At 40.8% G+C, this 21,826-nt stretch overlaps 1 protein-coding gene across 1 annotated transcript in view; it reads left to right on the forward strand.

Moving 5' to 3' along the window:
* LOC122944210 (calcium-activated chloride channel regulator 1-like) overlaps window positions 1-19,268 on the forward strand; it is a 63,159-nt gene extending 43,891 nt beyond the window's left edge. Inside the window, exons 9-13 of the mRNA XM_044302433.1 lie at window positions 1,479-1,643; window positions 7,050-7,286; window positions 10,813-11,041; window positions 11,147-11,297; window positions 19,134-19,268. Of these exons, the coding sequence (XP_044158368.1) occupies window positions 1,479-1,643; window positions 7,050-7,286; window positions 10,813-11,041; window positions 11,147-11,297; window positions 19,134-19,268 (917 nt within the window). The remainder of the gene's footprint in view (window positions 1-1,478; window positions 1,644-7,049; window positions 7,287-10,812; window positions 11,042-11,146; window positions 11,298-19,133) is intronic.
* Window positions 19,269-21,826: the final 2,558 nt, after the last annotated feature.

Raw genomic sequence — 21,826 nt, forward strand, 5'->3', positions numbered from 1 at the left:
ATTCGGAACTGATCGAATTTCTAAGAGAACCTAGTGTATAGTATTATTTTCCTGTCTTATGTATGCTACCAGGAGATATATTGTCACGTCAATTAAAGCACATCTGGGTAAAGAGTAATAAAATATATCTTTATTAATACATAATTACTAAAAATTACAACATTGAAATGGTTGGTGATACAGACACATGCAAAGATAACAATGCCCTAGCAGGGGGTATAGGCTCATGGCTAAGTACAGGCAAATAGCTGCAAAATACATCAAGATATACATAACATCATATAGTATAATGTTGAGGCCAACATAAGGTGCAAAGTGCCAGGACTCAACTCACATTTACATCATATAAAAGCCCAGACGGAATCAAATAATATGCATAGTAACCATACTAAAGAGCCGTCACGCCTGCAACCCGACTCGCGTTTTACTAATGCTTCATCAGGGAATAACTGACAGCTACTCCTCCTTGCACATTCAGATTAAGCGAGTATAGTCAATGAGAAAAGGAGAATAAACTGCTCTTAGACATCTTTGGCCCTGTTAGCTAAATAGCCCCTTCTATGTACTTCCAGTTCCAAATTAGGCAATCATGTACTAGCGGCTTGGAGAATCAAACACAGTACACAACAGGAAGTATGGTCCAGATTTATTCTAGCTTTTACTGTAGACACAGTTTATATAGTTACATAGGTACGGTTCGGAGGTCATGTGTAAGAGGGGTGATGGTCAAACATGCATAAGACCTTATTTTACATAAGTCCTTAACCTTTATGGTAGCTGGCAAGGAGCCTGAAGCATGAGTATAATTACATACACACATTCCAAAGGAAATGAGTGTGAACACCTTTTTTTTAAGACCCTTATACAACACAAAAACAAATAAAATCATAATGAATTCTCTAACGCAGCTTATCTTCCTTGGCCAATTCTCCTTTTCCCCAATATCTGCCATTGACAGAGAATTGGGACACATCTATACACATTTTATAGTCACCCAGTCCTGCCAAAAATGCAGGGTACAGACAAAATTCATCTAATATATACAGGCAACTTTAGTCGTTCCCCATGAAATATAAATGCTTTGGTCTACTGTTCCCTTTTTATTCTTCCTGGAAATGTAAAAGTATAATTAATTATTATTATAATAAATGTATAATGCCCAACACTTCGGGCCAACTTCCTCTATCATTGTATATGCAAACATAGCATGTGATTGCTGAGGCCATGGATTAGCCAGCAGTGGTGACATGCGGGAAGATGGCATATCACACTTAAAGCCAGGCCGGGATTTGAAGGGTGGTGACAGAGATGCATTACAGAAACCAGGACAACCAGAGTAGATGAGTACTTTTTTCTACTTATACACCACACCGGCTATACCCACTTTTTGTTTCAGGGCTTGGACAACTCCTTTAAGACGTTTATTTTTTGAACAGTTTATCTTTATAATTCTTTGATATTTTCGTCACTTTTATAAGGTGTCGACATAGCAATAAATGATGGAATCTACTCAAGATACTTCACTTCTTTTACTGAAAATGGAAAATACAGCTTGAAAGTGAGAGTTATCAGTGAAGACAACCAAAGTCGATTAACTTTACCAAGGAGTCGTGCTCTTTATATACATGGCTATATTGACAATGGTAAGAATTTTATTAATATAGGACATATTGAAAAAGAGACCAATATACCAATAGTATAATGGGCCAGGCCAATGATTACCCCTATGTGTAGGAAGTGATGGTGAAATTTAGATATATTGGTATCAGTCATCCTACTGGAAGTCCAGTGTTATAACAGTGAGAACAACAGCATTAACCATATATAGGCCATACAGTGCCTTAAAAAAGTGTTCACAACCCTTGAACTTTTTCACATCTTTTTACATTACACCCACAAGCTTAAATGTATTTTATTGGGATTTTATGTGATATACCAACACAAAGTAACAAGTATGTGTGAAGTGAAAAGAAAATGATACGTGGTTTTCAAAATCTGAAAAGTGTGGCATGGGTTTACATTCAGCCCCCTGTACTCTGATACCCCTAAATAAAATCCAGTGTGACCAATTGCCTTCAGATATCACCTAATTAGTAAATAGAGCACATCTGTGTGTAATTTATTCTCAGTATAACTACAGCTGTTCTTTGAAGGCCTCAGACATTTGTTAGAGAACATTAGTGATCAAACAGCATCTTGAAAACCAAGGAACACATCAGACAGGTCAGCTATAAGGTTGTGGAGAAGTGTAAAGCAGGGTTAGGTTATAAAAAAATATTCCAAGCTCTGAACATCTCAAGGAGCACTGTTCTATCCATCATCTGAAAATGGAAGGAGTATGGCACAACTGCAAACCTTCCAAGACATGGCCGTCCACTTAAACTGACAGCCCAAGCAAGGAGAGCCTTAATTAGAAAAATAGCCAAGAGGTCCATGGTCACTCTGGGGGAGCTGCAAAGATCCACAGCTCAGGTTGAAGAATATGTCCACAAGACAACTATTAGTTGTATACTCCACAATATTAGCCTTCATGGAAGAGTGACAAGAAGAAAGCCATTTTTTAAAGCAAGCCATAAGAAGTCCCGTTTGCAGTTTGCCACAAGCCATGCAGGGGATATAGCACATCACCCTTAACACACCATCCCCACCGTGAAACATAGTGGTGGCAGCATCATGTGTAACACCCCAGAGTGGTGTTACCACTCCTGCACCCTGCTACTATCTTTAATGGTCTAACACAAATGTCATCAGTGTGTTTCTGTCCAGGTCCTCTACATAGTGCAATGATATAATCTTTCTATTTAACTGTTATTACATATAATATGCCTGGTTCACCAGCAGATGGCAGTGTAAATGGCAGAGTTATAATTAGATAGATTGGAACTCACCATTCCATTCTCCCCCCTCTGGGCAGAAGTGGGCAGCAGCTTCCAGTTAGTTCTAGTTTGATTTCTAGTCGAGTTTGGATAGGGGGAGAGTGAGTAGGCGCACGGTCACGTTCTTACGTGCTCATGCCAGCCAGAGCACCCTAAGTTCTGCTGGCTATGGAAGCAGATGTCTGGAAGTCATAGGGGCCAGAGGAATAGTTCTTCGGCCACCATTAGAGAAATCAGCAAGAGAGATAATTCTTCAGCTGAAGATATGTTTTTTTTTACTGAGGGGAATAACAGTTGAGGGCACCACATCCAAGGACACCAGAACAGACCTAAAGTACAGAAACCAGACCTAAGCAGAGTTTAGTGCAGAACAGAGAAAGAAAGCAAAGTATTTGAGCAAGCCTGTAAGTATAGCAGAGAAAGAGAGAAAGCAAAGTTATTGAGTTTGCCTGCCAGTTTATGCCAAAGCCTGCTGAAACCAAGACAAAGCCTAAAAAATCAGTTTGGATGAAGGTTTATTGAAGTAAAGCTGCCGTTGAATTTCTCATCAAGGTTGGGACTCAAGTTATTTTCCCTTCATCCCTCATGTATTCCTCTTTTTAATGCTACAGAGCCTAAGCCTGGGGTCCTGCTGTATCCAGGTAGGAGCACCATGACACTTAAAGACACATATAGGCCGCACCATACCACTCAGCATTTCCCGCTAAACCTGCAATGCGATAGGGCCCTGGGGGCGGCTTGTTGCACATGCTGTGGCAATGCTTTTCTTCAGAAAGGACAGGGAAGCTGGTCAGAGTTGATGGAAAGATGGGCAATCCTAGAGAAAAACTGGGGGAGGGTGCAAATGACTTGAGACTGGATCAGAGGTTCACCTTCCAGCAGGACAACGACCCTAAACAGCCAGAGCTACAATGGAATGGTTTAGATCAAAACATATTCATGTGTTAGAATGGCCCAGACCTAAATCCCTTCGAGAATCTGTGGCAAGACTTGAAAATTGCTATTCACAGATGCTCTTTGTCCAATCTTACTGAGCTTGGGCTATTTTCCAAAGAAGAATGGGCAAAAAGTTCAGCCTCTAGATGTGCAAAGCTGGTAGAGACATACCGCAAAGGACTTGCAGTTGTAATTGCAGCGAAAGGTGGTCCTACAAAGTATTGACTTGAATACAAATGCACGCCACACTTTCCAGATTTTTATTTATTAAAGAGTTTGAAAACCATGTATCATTTTCTTTTCACTTCACACATACTTGCTACTTTGCGTTGGTCTATCACATAAAATCTCAATAAAATACAAAAATACATTTAAGTTTGTGGGTGTAACATGAAAAAATGTGGAAAAGTTTAAGGGGTATGAACAGTGGCATACATAGAGAAGTAAGGGCCCCATAGCAAAGATCAAATCAGGCCCCCCACACGGGACAGAAGGGTTTCTGCCTAAACCCTTTTCAATGACCCATGGGTCATTTTTCCACTGCCTCATTTTCTAAAAGTTGTTCCTTTAGAGGCCTGACCAAGTTTTGAGAAGAAGAGGAGATGATCCCAACTAAGACTGGGCCCCCTCTTGCCCTGGGCCCCATAGCAGTCGCATGGTCTGCCGCTATGGTAGTTACGCCCCTGGGTATGAATACTTTTTCAAAGCACTGTATATGTTCCCTTTATACCAAACAGTCAAATATTGACATCACTAGTGTGGCCATATTGAATGACTAACGGCTATTGGCTCATATTGCAGCTGCTTTTAACTGAGCCTACAATCACCAACTAAATATACAATTTTATCTATGCAACTTTAAAGGCTATGGATACATTTAGGATTTTTTTATAATTGATTTAGATGTATATTGAGCTACAGTAAATGTTTTTTGCAATGTTTTTTTTATTAAAAATTTAGATTTGTTTGGCTTCTGCTGCTTCTATGTTTCACTGTAGACTGGCTGTCTTCTCCATTCCCTTTCTCTCTTTTCCTGAAGTAAATTTGAACTTTAAATTGATCATAAATCAGCTTAGAAGATTATTCGAATGTGGAGAGAGGGCCTAAAGAATATACTGTCAGACAGCCAATTTGACGGATTCATAGTGAACAGCATCGGTGATGTATTCATTAAAGTGTACACTGTTTTTTAGGTTTTCTCCATTTAAAATTAGTGGCAGACTCTTGCTTCTTTATGATTTTATGGATCAATATATATAGATATGTATTAGTTGCTAGGCCCCGAGCACGATTACATACACATTTCTGGACTGCAAATTTTGTTGTTTTTTTGTTTTATATTTGTTTTTAGACTGTTGCTCCGCCATATTGTGGTTATGTATTTATTGTATTTTATAAATAAATATTCTTAATATATTCCTTGAGGCACTCTTTACCCTTTACATTGATCACGAGCTAGAGAAATGACTTATAAAGTTGATAAACTAGATGTATGAAGGCACACTCACATTTGGTGTTGCGCGGAATAAAAATAGATGTAAACCGATTGTAAAAATATATATATATGGGGCAGAGAGATGGACAATGTATTGTAAAAGGATAAACTTTTATTTCACGATAGTACTACTAAAATACCTTTTGATCAAAAATATAATAAAATAAAATATACAATTAAAAGAATGCAATTAAGATATGGAGGGCCCTCCTTTGATTGTATGTAGCATGTGTACATGCACTAGATGCTAAACCCTGGATGCTATGTACAAGCTAAATGCATAAAGTGCCTGGTGCCAGCTGATTACATGAAAGTGCTGGGTGCAAGCAAGGTATATTGCACGCTGAGTACACAGGAGGTAATAATTCAATATTGCATATATCAATACATCAAATGCTGGATATGAGCTGAGTACATAAAGTGCCAGGTGCTTGCTGAATACATAAAAGTGCTGAGTGCATGCTGGATACAAGCTGAATATGCAAAAGTTGAGTGCACGCTGAGTACACAAAAATTGATGTTTCAATATAAAAACTCTATTGTTCTTTTGATTTTATAACACAACCAAACTGAGCATTGATCACTGCCCACAGAAAAACGGTACCATAGAGTTGTACAAAATATACAATACTGGATAGATACCTTAAAACTTAACTTTTATTATAATAATTAAATCCCTAAATGTATATGATAAACACCATTCGCTGCGCCATCGGTAACCAGGAGCTAGGGATGTGGGGAGACTAATACTGTGTCTCTCACAACTAGTCTCTCCCTACAATGGATGTACCTCAAAGCGACAGTCACACCATCCACAGGATTATCCCACAGTTGCCCGTGGACACCTATTAAGCCCTCCCTGTCCCTGCGCAGCAATGGAGACTGCCCAGCTTCGTCACACTGTGGTGGAGGGCCCGGTTACCAATATGTCATCCTTTTGGTCCTAGTCAATGTCCCAAAAATTTGCATTCTTTTAGTCCTAGTAAATGTCCCAACGCATTTCGTTGGACATTAGTCCAACTCATCAGGGGACCTGTTGGTAATGATCCTAGTTTCTGAGGTGGTAGTCCCTTTGCTGGGCTGTGCTGGTGACTGCACACCCAAACCCAAAACCCCCTCTTCCCACTGGGTCACAGTATATACAACAATCGGATGCAATGGGGGAAGTGAATCTCAGTAAAATGATCCATTCAATTACATAAGTGTCAGTACTATCTTACCCCCCCCCCCCCCTTCCCACGTCTCGGTCCACAAGGATGCGGCTGTATTCTGGCTTGTGGCAGTAACCCTTTTGATAGGTGTAGAGAATGATGTCCACATAGGAACATTGCTCTCATCAGTGTAATGTTTAATGTTCTAATTGAGTCACTCCCTAACCCCCTTCCCTCTCTGATCGCAGCGAGGGTCTGAATGAGAAAATGAAGCCTTATTTGCCTTGCAAAAAATGCTAAATTAGGAAGTTATAAGCCAAAATCAGTGTTATCAACATAGAACAACCAATCTGCCAGTCAGGTTACCTCTAAAAGTCAAGAAGATCCGGTTAGAAAAGACCCATAAGCTTCTCTTTTCACACTGGGAATTAAAACAGCCTCTGTGACCAAAATGATAAACAGCATCCTAATGTTGAATTAGACCAACAATAAGTGCTCTGCAGAGTAGAGTTGACAAATTTACATATTATTATAGAAAATAATACAATATAGAGCAATTGATTTATAGATTTTTCTTAATTTATCTTTCAGACAAGATCTTTTTAAATCCACCGAAACCTAATATTACTGATGAGGACCTACAGCTTAACTTTGGAGCATTTAGTAGGGCAGCATCTGGTGGTTCTTTTGTTGTGTCCAATATACCTTCAGGGGTACTGCCCGATATTCACACACCGGAAAAAATATCTGACTTGGAAGCAAGATTAGTTCAATTCAGGACTATATTGTCTTGGACAGCAACTGGGGATGATCTGGACCAAGGACAAGGTACTGTACCAGATGTGAGACTGTGAAGAACATCTTAAAATAAGGTTATTAAAGAGGTTGGCTACAGATAGTGCTTCGTGATAAAACTGTATTGCTACCATCACTTGAATTGATCCATTCATTTTGCTAATAACGCTATCTAGCAACTCCAGTGTGGGCCATGCACTCGACAGTGCTGAAAATACTGCCCACACTTGGGAGTCCTCATATTTATGACCATATAGGAAGAAAGATGTCAATCGTCTACTCCATCACCAGCCCACCCACACAAAATCTTCCACTGTGACCCACCTCAACAGCATCCAGGCACATACCAAATAGTGGGGAGCAAATCAAAGGGATGGTGCAGGTAAGCACCTGTGGCATTATAAATGAAGTAACCTGCAGTGACCTGAGGAAATCAGCTGTGACATCAAAATTAGGTTTCAGCGAAGAAAACTGCAGTGACATCACAAGTGGATTTCAATAGAGGAAGCAGCAGTTACATTATAAGTGAATTTCAGTGAGGTAACATGCACTGACATCACAAGTGGGTTTCAGTCAGGAAAGCAGCTGTGACATCACAAGTAGTTTTCAGGGAGGGAAGCTGCAGTGACATCACAAGTGGGTTTCAGTCAGACCAGCCGCTTTGATTTCACTTAAAGGGGTTGTCCGGGAATTATTTAAAATAGCCTCCAGCAACCTGCCCTAGAATGTGAGGAGGACTGGTTGCCTCCATTTGCAGAGATGATTAAAGGGGTGAGTTCTGGCACTTGAATATTACTAAATATTGTAGAGTTTTCCTGTTAGGCTGCTCAGCTATGATGTTACATAATAGGTGGGATTAAAACCATCTATTGTAGAGCAGTGTAGCTTGTAATAAGGCCTCGCCCCCTCACTCTGCAAGTGGAGACAACCAGTCTTGCTCAGATTCTAGGACAGTTTTCTGATGGCCATTTTAAGTCATTCCTGGAGAACCCTTTTAAGGAAGCTGTTTTAACACTGCAGGTGAGTTTCAACCAGGTAAGCTATTGTGATATTGTCATGTTGGTGGCCTGTGCCTGCCACTGTCCTGCTCCTCTGGGCGGACATGGGCAACACTTCACTTACCTAGTTGAGTCATGTTGTGTTTTCTCCTATATGTGACCCATTTTATTCCCACCCACAAATAATTTGTGTTATCATAATCATGTATAGCATCATGGGCGGACTAAGTAGTTAAAGTGGCCCTGGAAAAAACGAAAAGAGGTCCCATGTTGTAGACGGGTTCAAATTGACAGAAGGCAGGGCCAACACAAGTAGGCAGGGGCAACAGATGTCGTCAGAGCAGCAATACTGTAGTGTAGCACAAAATACAGCTCCAGAAGAACCGAACACCACAGCCTTCCTGAAGATGGCGATACAGTTGAATTCAGGAGGGCACCTGTGGCTGGAGAAATTTCCCTATAGGGTCTATGACCAGTCCGCCCCTGTATAGTATACTCCTAAATATTAATGCTATAATACTGGCAAAACATGACTAGCTATTACCACCATAATATAGGCACAAAAATACAGTACTGACCAAGAATAAACAGCCAATAAAGTACAACGACAATCAATCACTTTCCCTGTCTATTCTATTCGGCCGAGAACATCAAGGCATCTTCCAGACATGATGCTCATCTCCGATACAAACATTTTTGACTTCGTGCTTTTATACCACATCCCCTTATTACAGCCACAGATTGCCCTCCATGACAGACAAGATTTGTTATCCAGGCAACCCACAATATCCAACATCAAGAGCCACAATGCCCCCATGACAGCTAAAATGCCCCTTATGCCAGCTACAATGGGAGCAGTTCTGCAGTATTTAGCTCAGTCCACTACACAATGGACAGAGGGTAGTTCCAGCTTCTATTTCTAGTGCCGAGCAGCTGATCATTGGAAGTGCCCCCGCTAATCTGATACTGATGATCTATCCTAGGGAATGGTCATCAATTGTTAAATCCTGGAAAACTCATTTAAAGGAGTTGACTTGTCTCAAACTTTGATGGCATATTTAAAGGACTTCTGTCAGCCCACTAAACCGTTTATTTTTTTTGGTTAATAATAATCCCTATACTGCGAGCTCTGCATACATAAGCTAAATATTCATTTTGGTTCAGTAGAATTTGATAAAAAGCTATTTTTATAATATGTAAATTACCTTGCTACCAGCAAGTAGGGCGGCTACTTGCTGGTAGCAGCCGCCTCCTCCGATCCTAATGACGCCCCCTCCGCATTGTGATTGACAGGGCCAGGGAACGGAATCGTTCTCTGCTGGCCCTGTTTGAATTCCAAATATCGCGCCTGCGCCGTACCTGTCTTTAATCGGCGCAGGCGCACTGAGAGGCGGCCGCTCCATCCTCAATGCGCCTGCGCCGATGACGTCACATCTACACCCGGCGCAGGCGCATTGAGGATGGAGCGGCCGAGAGAGCGGTCGCCTCTCAGTGCGCCTGCGCCGATTAAAGACAGGTACGGCGCAGGCATAGTGGTGAATGGAGGGTGACCATGCTCCTTAACTTCAGGGGGCCCATTCTGAAGATAGGTGGGACCCACACCTATCTGACACTGATGGCATAGTGCCATCAATACCTAGATTACGCAACCTCTGTAAGACTCTTAATATTTAGAAAATTGTTTTATTTGTTATTTATTCTATGCATTTATATAGCGCTACTATATTCCGCAGCGCTTTACATACATTAGCATCACTTTATCCCCAATGGGGCTCACAATCTAAGGTCCCTATCAGTATGTCTTTGGAGTGTGGGAGGAAACCGGCGAACCCAGAGGAAACCCACGCAAACACGGGGAGAACATACAAACTCCATGCAGATGTTGTCCTTGGTCGGATTTGAACCCAGGACTGCCAGGCACCAGTGCTAACCACTGAGCCACCGTGCTGTTTCTTATATTTTGTAAAGTGGTTTCCTTAAATCAGTCCAGATCTTTGTTAACTCTTCAGGAGTTACCATTATGCTAATTATTGTGATCTCGCTACAAAGAAGCTATCAGTATATTTAATGTTGATTTATTGAGGCCTGTTTTGGTTTTGTATCAGTATATTTGGTTTGCAAATTTAAGAGATTGGTTGGAAATTATAATTTAATTGCCATACGAGTACAAATTATGTACATCTATCTGTTACATTGGAAGAAAGTTCTTAAAAGTTCAGACGCATGTTTAGTATGCTTGTGGTGTGACAAAAAGCACCAACTCAGAGGTTAACACAGCGTCCGGTGCTCAAATTCTTAGATTTATTCTGGCTCTGGCTCAACTTGTGCAGCCTTTTATGCTGTCTTCATATTTACATGGTCTTACCTCCAGGTGCTCCAGTTTCCTCCAACAGCTTAGAACATGTTCTGGTGGAATAAATGGCTTATGATAGAATTGTACTAAGCTGGGTTACCGAAACAAAGCCACAGTGTCTCCTAAACATACAAAATTTGGAATAAAACATAATGCTGAATATCTTAACTCACAGTACCTTTAATGCATGTAATTCTGTCTTTTTCAGCGTCAAAATATGAACTGAGAATAAACACTGACCCACAGAGAATCAGAGACCATTTTGAAACCAGCACACTGGTGAACACTGACAGTTTCATCCCACAGCCAGCTGGATTTAAGGAAAACTTTTTATTTGTACCTGAAACTATCACCATAGCAAACGGCACTACCCTTTACTTTGCAATAGTTGCTATAGACAAAATGGGGCAGAAATCAGACAGGTCTAACATTGCCCAATCTGTTTTCTATAATGTCCCACTGCCACCCCCTACTACTTCTATACCAAATGCAGATACAACGAGACAAGAGCTCACTACTGCACACAAACTAACTCTGATAACATCTGCATTAAATACACCCTCTAAAGATTCCAATGGGAAAATTAGCACATTAGCAATAACTGCTATAGTATGTTCTTCAGTAGTCCTAATATGTCTAATTGTATGCATAGTTATTTGTGTTGAAGCCTGCAAAAAAAATAAAGGACACCATGTATAGAATTTATATGGACTTATAACATTATTTGGCCTCATTTATCATAACTGAGCGTAATGTTTCTCCTTTTAAGACCACACCACCAGTTGGAATTAGGAGTCTTATAGGTGTTATGACAGCAGTCCATGCCCCCCACTTCTCTCTTTATGGTGGGCACAGCCATCGCTATGCTTATCCACTCCATGGCTCCAGTGGTCTGCTCACACCAGCATTCCTCTCTTCCTTTCCGGGGGTCCCGACTGCCAGAGTAACCCCATCTGCTTCTTCCTGGCAATGCCTCTCATAGCCCGTAGGATGCACTCGCTAATGTTCACCAGCCAATGGGTGGCCCCCCATATGGGAAGGTGTCTGAGTAATCTGCTCTACTACACTATTTTTTTGCAAAGATTGGCTTGTTTGCCAGTTTAATGTACTGACTTCTGCCTGACTTTTGGATTTGACCTTTTGCTGCCTAATCTGACCTTGAGATGCCCACCCTGACTTCTGACTGTTTCTCAAATTGCACGTACTCTGCTTACCCTGACCTTGGCCTGCCCCTGACTATGGTTTTGTCTGATCCCTTGGTGTACCACAATAATGTTTCTTGACCCCAGTGGGTCAGAAGTCACTTGAACAGAGACTCTTATCCCTTGGTGTACCACAATAATGTTTCTTGACCCCAGTGGGCCAGCAGTCACTTGAACAAAGACTACTGAAAGAGGTAGCGGCCTGCTATTTCTTCTATGGCAGTATACAGGGGTTAAAGAGTGAAACCAGGAACACCACACCTTTTGGAGTAGCCCCAAGCCAAATCTGTTCAAGTGACACAACAGATCCACATCTGCCTTGTTATAATAGGCCTTACAGTGGGAAAAGGAAATGTAACTCAGCACTCATGAGGAGGAGGAAAGCTACTTCATTTCGCACCACCTATTGGAGGTAGCTACCCTATTAGTCAATAGATGGCACTAAGGGGGCAACTTTCTCTTCCTGGATGTGATCTAATTTACATTTACTTAGTTCCAGAGAGCATTACAGGGCCTATAAGACTCCCTAGGCCCATCTCTACAAAACATGACCTACATTAAAGGCACCTAACCTAGTCAACCGATACCCTGCTCTGCACTGATAAGGGGAAAGAACCCCCATACAGCTGTTTTAGGGTTTGCTCAGTGCTGACGCCAGAACTAGGTGGGGCAAAGGTCTCACACCCCTTAGCACTGAAGGCTTCTATAGGAAGACTGAGTGTGAGGGGGTGTCAATCAGGTAGCTTCAGGCCACGCTGTTGATGAATCATGCTAAGGTGAAGGTTATGTCCTATCTCACTGGACATGTCGGCCACTGTACTAGCATTTGACTGATTTAGCCTTCACCACACTAAATAGCCAAGGAGTGAGTGGCTTCTTTGCAGTCCGAATTGTTGGCAGATGAAGGTTGGGGGTCAGTAGTTTGTTCACAGTAGTGACTAAAAGGATGACATAGACAAAGAGCTCAGGAGATGAATGGACATGTAGGTAACATCTCTGTCGGGCCCTGCTCTGGGCATCAGCAACTACAGGGTGCTCAATTGGGTATTTAATCTTTGAAGGGCAAGGGCAGGAGAGCAGCAGCTGGTCTTCTATGGTGGCAAGATAAAGTAGGGTACAGGGCAGGCAGATAAAGCCCTGAGGTGGAGCTTTTTTCACTGACTGTGTCCCCTTCCAATCCTGTCTGGCCATTCTGGAGAACTATAGAGACTTAGGCATAGAGAATTATTTAGTTAGTCGTAAAAAGCATAAATTAAAAAAAATTGAGAGTGGAGCAATGGCCAAAAGGTTATAAAACTGGTGTGGATAAAGAAACAAACACTAGATCCTTCTGTCCTGGGTGAGACTGTATGGGGGACCAGAGTTTAATCATTGCCATTTAATCTCCCTTTTGTATGCAACTTATGCACCACTTGTGAGTTGTGAGATAAGAGATCATCAAACGATATTTAGAAGGGTGTAACTCATCTGTCTTGCTCATGCATTCCAATCCGGTAATCACCCTTTAATCGGTTTATATGACAAGTAAATTATTGGAAAAACAAGTATATAAGTCTTCATTTATTTTTGTTTTCTGTTTTCATTCTGATTAAGGCTTTGGGCATCTTGGCTGAGTTATCTGCTCTATTGTCCTCTCTGCTGGATAATACATTACATTAATTAAACTTGTCAGATGCCAGTTTTTGCTCAGTTTGCAGTTAAAAAGGCTTGCAAATCCAGTGTGTATTGAACGGGTTATGCTATGTTTGAAAGTTATCCACTGTCCACAGCATAGATGTCACAATGTAGGGGGAGGGGAGGTACATAGAATGACAACAGAAGTAAAATGACCAGAAACTAGGCCTCACGGCTAGGCAAAGGGAAACGGTCACTAGCTAGGAAACCGTAAACTTAGCCCTGACTCCTGTTAGTATGAATAAACCCTGAAGGTGGGAATATTCATACAACATAAAACTAGGCCCTAGTAACCCTATATAGCCCTAGGAGTAGTGACAGGGTCTGAGACCACTGATTCCTTCCCAGATTAATGAACCAGCGTCTCCCTGAGGCCTAGTAAACAACAAGCAAATGGGAATAACAAAATACAAAGGGAAGTACACTTATCTTGAATACAGCTCTCTTTTAAAGGGGAACTAAAACCTGAAAAAACATAAATCACACAAATGCATGTAATCAATATTACTCACACGGCTATGTCTACAAAGTGCTCTCCAAACTGCTGCCATAGCAGTTTAGGAGATATCTTCGAGGCAAAGAACCTTGTCTTCACCATAGTCCACCTCCATCTTCGGCTACAGAATGGCTAAGTGAACTAGCCTGATGCAACACAGGCAGATCATGTGCTTACAGTGCTATAGGAATCACTGCCCTTGGTCCCCACAGACACTTTCTCTCCCATTCCATTGAGATCTATCATCTGCTTTCCTGCTTTTCTCACTCTTCTTCAGCCAATTTCATTTCACACCATTTGCGCACCAAGACAGAGTTCTGCAGTGCATAGAAGTGGTGATGAACCTGAGTAATGTCACCATGTGGGAGGAACTCCTGGCCCCCAGCTAACTATGGACCATTATAACATCCTAGAAATGCTGGGAATTTTAGTTCTCTCCCATTATTTTTCTCTCCATGTAATGGTCGATGATGCCCCATAACTATAGAGAGATAGACAGAGAGAGGCAATGAGGGCAGCAGCAGTCAATGTGGAGCATGTCTCCACAGTTAACTAAACAGAAGACAGGGAGCATTGCTACTGCACAAAAAGGACTACTTTATAGCTATTTTTATAATGGACTTGTACATTTTCAGTAATAAAAATATATTCCAAAAATTGTCATTATCATTGCCCCTTTATATTACAAAAAAAGAATGACAGTCACACATTAAATGAGTTGTATTTGCTGAAACTGGAATTACAATTAAAGGCTAATTTTGCAGTAGCACTAAACTGTTCCAGTAGAGGAAAAACCTGCCCAAATTCATAGCATCCGACATAGCCAGATGCTACTTTCCCCGATGGAGCCCATTGACTATATTGTGACCCGGTTGGGGATCTGGCTTGTTTCCAGCATTAGTGCCAGAATTGCTTGCAGCGGTGTTTGTCAGACCGAATTTCGGCACTAATGCCAGAAACAGACCGGTGGTGCTCCGGCAGTTACCAGCTAAACTGTCTTTCCACTTAAAAACCGCCACTGATTTATTTTAAACACAATTGGCTATACCCAGCCAGAGCTATCTGAACCTTTACTGTACCTGGACTACTGAATATGTTGAGCACTTTTTATATCAATGTTAGACATTTTGAATAATTAAGTAAAAGTTAAGTTTTATATTATTTAGTATAAGGAGGTCCCAGACTATTGTATTGAATATTTACAAATATAAATTCGGCAGACAAGTTTGTCAACAAAGCTGATCATGATTTCAGAGGGCCTTTATTCCAAAAAATGTAATGGCCAGCAATCTACTACATGCGGGCACCAGCTCTGTCGCACCAGGAGTAGCACTCTATACTGGCTCGTAGAGGGTGATAGCTAGAATGGGATTTGATGTCTATAATGTCCAAATTCCCTAGTGGTACGTGAGTTGTTCTTGTGAATGCATAGTAGTAAATACAAACAGACCAGGTCACGATCATATTAACTGTGTTTGGTTATCTTCTGACAAACATACAGACTTGCTAGGATTGGTTTCATCTCCTCTAGTAGTTTGGATAATTCTTGTTTCACCAAGCTGTACTTTTTTCACAGATGTAGTTTGCCACTCATAATACAGGTTTTCTATTATGCTGCAATATTGGCATTTATAGCTTTCAGAATGTTGATCTTTAAACATTTTAGGTGCAACATTCATTTCTTAATATTTCTTTATAGCGACCAAAGCTGAGTTTTCCCGATCCAGAGCTGTAAATTACCTGAATACACAATGGAGCTAGATAATAGCTTTCTGCATGCTTTACTATAAACATGCAGTAAACTCCTGAACTGGCTGAAGGCAAACAATTTTAGAATTTAAATCTATGCATATGCAAGGGATCAAAAAACCTGCTTTGCTACTTGTATAAATGTATTGTGAAATTATTCAGCACCTAATTTGTGGACATATTTAAACTGGAAGAACAAATCGAAGTTCGGGTTACATCAGTCAAATATCATTGCATTTTATGTTTTGTCATAGGTTCAAATTATTTTTTTATCTTTTCACATTCATTTGTTTTAGTTTTTTAATCACAGAGGGCATGGAATTAAAACATAGCTTTAATAAATGTGAATAAAATCCAAGACACATAACCAACAGATTATGATCAGGCCAGGTCAATTGTACAACCAGAGAACAAAAAACCAGGGGTAACCCAGAGGTAGATGTAATGGTGAAGACAGAGGAAGGGCAGGGAGGGAACTGTCCCTATAGTATCCTTGTCTACCCTTGTCCACAGGGAACTATCCTGATGGTGGATGGACCCTGCACTGGAACCTACCCTTGTGTGTTCCCTGTTACACCCTAAACAAGTCCTGATGCGTTTCTCCCTGTTGGGTTCCTCAGAGGACCAAATGGAAAATAGGGTATGAATACTACAATATTTTCTATTTGGTCCTCTAAGGAACCTGACAGCGTTTGGACTTTTTGAGGGTGTAAAGTGGGATTTTGACTCATAGGGAGTCACTTCCACAAGGTGGCTCTAGTGAGATGGGTCTCTTTCCTTGGAAGACAACTCTTTGCATATTTGTATTTTACACAGCGTGCCCCCCATATTGTCCTGCAAAACCTTTAGGGGCGATTTAGCAATACAATATTTTTGCATTGCTGATTTGCTGACAAATTAGCCTCTAACATTTGTGAAAGATATTTTGAGAAAATAGGGAATAGTCTCCTAACCTAGGTAACATATGAATGCAGCACCCTACCACAAAATATCATTTTCCTATTTAACAATTATGCATTATTATTATTTTTTTATGGAAAGGCTTCTTCCTATAAGGCCTCATGCACACAATTGTATCAGTTTTGCTGCCCGCAAATCATGGATCTGCAAAGTACAGATGCAGCACTTGCAGACTCATTAGGATATGTTCTATCTTTTGCAGAAGGGGCATACTGATGCAGAGAGCACACGGATCATCCATGTGCTTTCTGCCTCCATATGTCGGTTTCACAAAAAGATAGATTATGTCCACAAAATGCGAACCACGGACCCATTGAAAGCAGACAGCAAATGAACCGCATCCGTATTTTGCAGATCCGCGATTTGAGGACTGCAAAACAGATATAGTTTATGTGCACGAGGCCTAAAGCATGCACAGTATATACAGTATGTAAAGTTTTAGATTTCATCAATTCTCAAAAATATTGGGATTACTCATATGGTATTAATTATAATAAAAATGAAATACATGCAGACTCCTTTAGCATATCTAAAGATAAATTCACACACAGCAGATTTGTTGGAGCATTATTTTGTGACCGAAAACTCGTTCCAGACATATGAATGCGGTGGTTTCTGCTGAATGTGCATCGATTTCTGCAAGTTCCATTCTGGGTAATGAGTCAGAAATTTCTGATACAAATCATCAGCATGTGAACACTCCCTAAAGGTATTGCGGCCAAAGCCAACTATGTCTCATTTCGGCACTACTTTGTGTTCACAAGCCAGTATGAACGGTTTCTGTCAAAACAAAGCTGAATGTTTCTTATCAAAACAGACCCAAAAGGGGATATTAAAATGAGTATGTTAAAAAAAAAATCATTTTTTGAATCTTCCTTTTCTAAACTGTAGCCATTTACTTGTAACCAGTTTCATTAATGCTGGCACAATTGGAGGTTGAATTAATAAATGGAGCTACCCGTTTACCTTATTCAATTCCTATTTAGAGATTTCCCATTTTTTAGCTGATTTCATTTTATTTTTGTGAGAATTACTTTCCTGGTTCATTCTGAATGTCTTCTCCCTCAAGAATGAAACTACTGTTCTCTATAGACTAGAGGGCATTCTGCCATGCTGTTGCCAACCACAGGTTTATGTGATCTATTACACCTCATAAGGTATGATGCCAGCTCAAAAAGTGTGCAAATAAACATCTAAAATTAGCCTGGAGAAAAACACTTCCATAAAACATTATTTCAGCAAATTTAAAGGGAATCGGTCACCAGTGACCTCCCCGCCAAACTGTTTGCATAGACACATACCTGTAGCTCACCTCATTAAAATTGTGTTTTTATTTTGTGGATTCAAGTCCGAATTATGATACTTTTTCTTAAAGGGATTGTCTTACAGAAAAAATAATAGTACTTTTGTAATTGCATGTAATCAAAAATTTTGGATAGCCACTGAATTATTCAATTAAAATGTATCTGTATAGCGCCACCTACTGTTTATTTTTTTTCTTATTTCTCTGTCCGGCTCATTGAGAAGGCCGCACATGCTCAGTTCCATCCTTCAACTGCCTCCTGAGCTGTGATAGGGAGAGCTGAGACACGCCCCCTGAGCTGCAGCAGAAAAGACACTCCCCTTGAGCTGTCTGTCAGCTTGATATAGGTGTAGCATAGCAATGAATGGGGAGATCTCTGGATCCATGTGAAGTACAGGGCTGGATATAGCTTTGTTAGAAAGAGATTGTCATGTACTATCTGATCCCTAATGTTCATTTTTTACATTAATCATGGGATTACCCCTTAATATGCAAATGTGGTATTTCATGCAATTAGGGTGTGACCATTGCTCTTGTTTCACCGAAGCTCCAATCCGTTCTGTGGTTAGCCCCTCCCTTGCTGCTTTGTCAATGACTTGCCCTTTAACTTAATACTTCATGTTCATTCCTAATGCCTTTGGTTTACTATTAAGCAGCTGAACAGGAAGAAAATGTCACGTATTCGGTCAGGACCCAAGCGGAAGAGCCCGAAGCCTGCGTGAGTGCAGCAGAAATGGCAGCATTGGCTGTGCGATGGAGGGCTAAGTACTAACTAAACAGTTTTTCTTCCACAGGACAGAAGAAAAGGTTGATTATCTAAAAAGCCTGGAGAACCCCTTTAAATATTAAATATCTCAACATCTCTAGAAAGCATTAATTTCTTGAAACTTTATATTTTTGGTAATTGCAATGTTAATTCACTCTTTCATGCAGACGGATGGTAACAGTTGGAAATCAAATTACAGCAGGCACTGAAAAATATAAATGACCAATAAAGAACTACAATCTAAATATGATTGACTATAAAGTTCACTATCTTCCTCTGGTACAAAAGTAAATCTTTTATTAAGTTCAATATTAGAGCAAAGCTTACACTTCACCCCACAGGGAAAAGAGCCCTATTTTTTTAACCATCCTTGTACCAGGTGGTTAAAGTCCTAATAGAAAGGAGCAAAAATCCTTTTCAAGAACTTCAACCTCCAAGAACGTCAACCTCCAACCTTAAACCTTCAAATCATTTTCAAGAACTTCAACCTCCAAAATATCATGGTGTAGATTAGTCTTCTTCTAAGCCAGAAAACTGGTGTAAAAGAAGATAAATGTGGCATGGGCCCCTTTTCGGGAAAGTGGTAGCAGCAGATAAATGCCACAAAAAAAAAGATTGGGCAAGTGGAGCTGAAAAAGTTGTAAACATGCAGGTTGCAACTTTTTCACACCAAAAAACTGGCAAAACTATATGATACATTAGGTCCATTGTTTTTTTGATTGTGATGATTCTAGACGTTCTTTTGTCTGTTTCACTTTGACCTATTCTGCATCACAGAAAATCACAATCATTAAGCCGTAGCAATAACTGAAGTAGTCAAATGCCGCTGTTCATAGGTTTGATGTCCCTGAGTTCCAAATATCATGCATTGCCTCCTTTTGCATTAATTATGGCTTGCAGTCATTTGCCATAATTTTTTTCAAGTGGTAAAGATGACCATTGCTCTTGGAAAAAAGCCTTCAGATCCTGTACATTCTTTGGTTGTTTAACATACTGTACACTGCACAATTCAGTGGCTCAATGATGTTGAGTTTAGGAGACTGCAATGCCACTTGTTGACTTTCTTCTGCTGCAGCCATTGAAGCATCGACTTGGCCATATGTTTTTGATCATCGTCATTTTAGATGATCCAAGTCCCACCATGTACAGCTTCCAGGCTGAAGAATGCAGAACTGTCCTCTAGTATTTAATGATAAGATACGGTACTGTATTCATCCTACCACTTACCATCCTAGCACTAACCTCCCTGTGCTGCAGTGGTTCACCCCATCTGCCTTCCCCAAATATAAAATAAATAAATAAAAAAAGAACACAGAGGTCCTCCACCATGTTACAAGACAGGGATGGTGTGCTTCTCTTCATAGGTTGTTGACTTCTCTCCAAACATAGCATTTTGGGTATTGACTGTAGCGACCCACAGGTGGAGAGAGCCAGGAGAAAGGGAATAGTAGTTGGGGCACTAGGAGTAATGGTGGTTTACATTGGCTGTCCTTACTCTAACAGTCTCTGGGGCCATGCAATGAAAGAAGGGCATACTTTTTCGACACTTTGTGTCATACCCTGGGCCTTTTGGGGACTCCCACCTGGTGGTAATTGAGGTGCCCTTGATGGTGGATGGTTGGCAGGGTGCAAAGCAGGAAAGCTAGTGTAGGGTCAGTGCAAGGATGATGAAGAAAATCATAAGGCCCATTTGGTTGTAATAAATAGTCTCTCTTTACTGAGTAGAGCTTCCTATAACATTGGCCCTACTGTTCGTCGTTCGAGTTAGGAAAATAAGATTGCTAGCTCCACTGCTGACGGGGACTGATATAATTGGTGATAATCTCTGTATGCCACAGCAAAACATGTTGGCACTGTATAAGCAAAGGCATGTCAATAAAGAAAATCTATTAGTATCTGGAGGAAAAGCGTATAAGAGACACTGTATGAAGTCAATGGGTTGTGCCACCTTTAAATGTTATTTTCATGTAATTCAGCATAAAAATACTGTAGTTACTTTTGCAATTTACTTTCTGTTACAAGAATGCTCCAGTTGTGAGATATTCTCTTTAATTCATTATAATGGCACTCCCTGGTGTTTAATCTGTATAGTAATGTGCATGTCCACCCTACTGAGGTGGTCGCACATGCTCAGTTCCATCCTTCATGTACCACCAGCCACATCTACAGTTAGAAGGTGTGGTAAGGTGTGGTGCGCCCCAATGGCAAATAAGTCCAGAGAGTCTGGGTCTGCAGTTAACCAGTGTGCTTCTTTACTGGAGGAAGTCAGGTGCAAATCAATACAGGCGAGGCACGGGGCTGGCTTCTCTAATCTCCTGCCTGGCAGAAAAAGGGTTTGATGCTGAGGAAAGACCTGAGCTAGCTGTCCCTATCTCTCTTCAGAAGGCTGGTACCCTGGTCAATGGCCCACGTTCTGTAGCTTAGTAGTCGAGGCGGTTCCTTGGTCACAGAGGCAAAAAAAAAAATAATATAATGCAACAGCACTCTGCAAACCAAATAAAGTACAATAATGCCAAAATAATATAAAGTATTCTGGTGCAAATGCCAGGCTAATAAATTTGAGATGCTTGGCAAATCATTTTGTACAAAATTATTTGGGGCCAAAACGTCAAGGCGATCTCAGTAAGACGGGAACCTAAAATTAAATACCACATTAACTGGTGCCATACTAGCCTCCATTACATTCAGGGAATGCAGGTTCCACATGCATGCCGAGCCCACATTATATTACGCCTCTTATGGTGCCAAAATGGCCTTTATTATATTCAGGAGAAGCGGCTCCTCATGGATGCCAAACCCACACTATATAATACCTCTTTGGTGACGGCCTTCATTTTGTTCAAAGAATGCAGGTTCCACTAGCATGCTGAGCCCACTCTGTATTCTACCTTACCTGGTGCCAAATGGCCTCCAATACATACAGGGAGAGTAGGCTACAGCTTTATAGCTATACTAAGTAAAATCTGCCTATAGGGCATACAGGTTAATCAGGAGTGCACGACCAACAGAGTCAGCCACATCTCCAATACAAACTGCAAAGAAAAATTTGGGGTCAGTCAGCAGCCCTTGGTC

The sequence above is a fragment of the Bufo gargarizans genome, chromosome 7 (assembly GCF_014858855.1).
Source record: "Bufo gargarizans isolate SCDJY-AF-19 chromosome 7, ASM1485885v1, whole genome shotgun sequence".
NCBI classification, from domain to species: Eukaryota; Metazoa; Chordata; class Amphibia; order Anura; family Bufonidae; genus Bufo; species Bufo gargarizans.